The sequence below is a fragment of the Phalaenopsis equestris genome, unplaced genomic scaffold (genome assembly GCF_001263595.1).
Source record: "Phalaenopsis equestris unplaced genomic scaffold, ASM126359v1 Scaffold000167, whole genome shotgun sequence".
Lineage (NCBI taxonomy): Eukaryota > Viridiplantae > Streptophyta > Magnoliopsida > Asparagales > Orchidaceae > Phalaenopsis > Phalaenopsis equestris.
In genome coordinates, this window is record NW_018164609.1 from 1032787 (window position 1) to 1034785 (window position 1999).

Genomic DNA, 1999 nt, shown 5'->3' on the forward strand with positions numbered 1-1999 from the left:
GTTTGATCTTTACACTTTTAACGCCTTGATGTCATGAACCTATGCATGAGAAGGTGCATTTCACTTTTAAAAAAAGATAGTGTTGATGGTATTTTTATGCGATGTGAAAGATTTGAGTGATATGCATTTACATACGAGAGTTTAGGTGATAGATACGTAAATACCTAAGAATTGTGTGGTATGTATGTAAATGCCCAATTTTTTTTATCATGTCTTTGGTATCTTATTAACAATGTTTTTGCTATAAAATGCTACATGAACATGATTGTTGTTTGTAGCTACAGCCAAGGAACTTACCCATTTAATTTGCTTCTATTAACAGCTTATGTGCAACTATTACACCTTCAGGCATGATGGCTCCACAAATTTTCCACGCTCATGGGCCTTCCAGGTACTCCCTTTTGATTATACACTTTTAAACTTATTATTATTCTTATGTAGGACAAAAATATCAAATAAATGACTTTTTGTGTTGATTTAAATATTTTCTTATTAACTTTTGAAATAATACTTAGTATAATGTCATATTTAATTAATTAAATATATTTTAAACTTTAATCATTTAAAATTGAGGATAATGATAAAAGATTTGTGAGATTAAGCACTCATATTCATATATGCAAAATAGGGGATTTACATGCTACCAAACAATTTATATGTACATACGTTCTAATGCCGGAACTTTAATACTTGAATCCTTAACTTCAAATAAAAAAAATAATAATAAAAAAACATCAGCATTTTTTTTTCAAGTGAAATGCACATTTTCATGTAGAAACCGTGATGTGATTGTGACAGTAAAATTGGGTTTTTTTTTTTTTGATGCAATATGAAAGGTTTGGGTGGTATAAAAGTAGAAAAAGTAAAGTTGAGGTGTTAGCATGTAAATACATAGGCCACCTTATCTAATGCATAAAAAGTTGTATTTCACTTGAAAGATTTGGGTGACATAAAAGTAAAAAATAAGAAAAAAAGGTGAATTTGAGGTGTTAGATATGTAAATTCACAGGAAGCGGGTGGTATGTGTGTAAATAGGGCTGTCAAAACGGCTCGTTGTTCGCGAATAGCTCGTGTTCGACTCGTTAAGAAGCTCGTGTTTGGCTGCTCGTTAATTTTGTTCGATAAGTTAACGAGCCGAACACGAACTAAGATGTGTTCGTTTGTGTTCAGCTCGTTTTGGCTCGAAATACTACTCATCAAGTTTATATATATAAGACAATGATGTTTTAATATAAATAATAATTTTTAAATATTGTTCAAACCCTTATTGTCTTATGTCTTATGACTACATGATTAGGGTTATTAAAATGACTCTTTGTTTGTGAACAGCTCGTGTTCGAACACACTTTTTGAGTTCGAAATATAAAAGAGCCGAACACGAGCTGAGCCATTACACCCCTATGTGTAAATGGCCAATGTTATAAATATAAATATCATCAAACTTCAGTTGTTTTGTGTAATTAAACAAGAATTGTGTGATTTGTGTATAAATATTCTTGAAATTTATTGATGTTGTTATTGACATCTTCAACCAGGGTTCCATGGATGGAGAGACTTGGACTAATCTGCGTGTTCATGAGAATGATAACACAATTTGCAGGGCGGGCCAGTTTGGTTCATGGCCAGTGCTTGGCCCCAGCTCCCTCCTCCCCTTCAGGTTCTTCAGAATCATTCTTACAGGCAGAACAACTGGTGATTCTAATAATTGGAACCTCTGCATCTGCTTTATTGAGCTCTATGGCTACTTTCATTGAGCTCAATGGTCACACTGATGATTATTTCTCAAAGTTTGGTAGATTTGTAATCTGCAACAAATTATTATAAATTTATTTAAGAATTGTGACAATGTTGTGTGCCTTATCTTGTAATATTGGTTTTTGTTGGATGGTTTCCACTTCAAGATGTTGTAACAATGTTTCTATGAAATTTATTTTAAGGAAAATTTGCATGACACATGGTTATTTATTTTGCATTTTTAACTGGTGTTTTACTTTAGAAA

The 1999-nt window shown here is 32.1% G+C and overlaps 1 protein-coding gene across 1 annotated transcript; it reads left to right on the forward strand.

Annotated features, from left to right (window-relative positions):
• Positions 1-252: 252 nt before the first annotated feature.
• On the forward strand, positions 253-1911 carry LOC110022116 (BTB/POZ domain-containing protein At2g30600-like). The gene is made up of 2 exons (XM_020720917.1): positions 253-391; positions 1536-1911. The coding sequence occupies exons 1-2, from the start codon at positions 326-328 to the stop codon at positions 1752-1754; spliced, it is 285 nt and encodes a 94-aa protein (XP_020576576.1). The 5' UTR covers positions 253-325; the 3' UTR covers positions 1755-1911.
• The last annotated feature ends 88 nt before the right edge of the window (positions 1912-1999 follow it).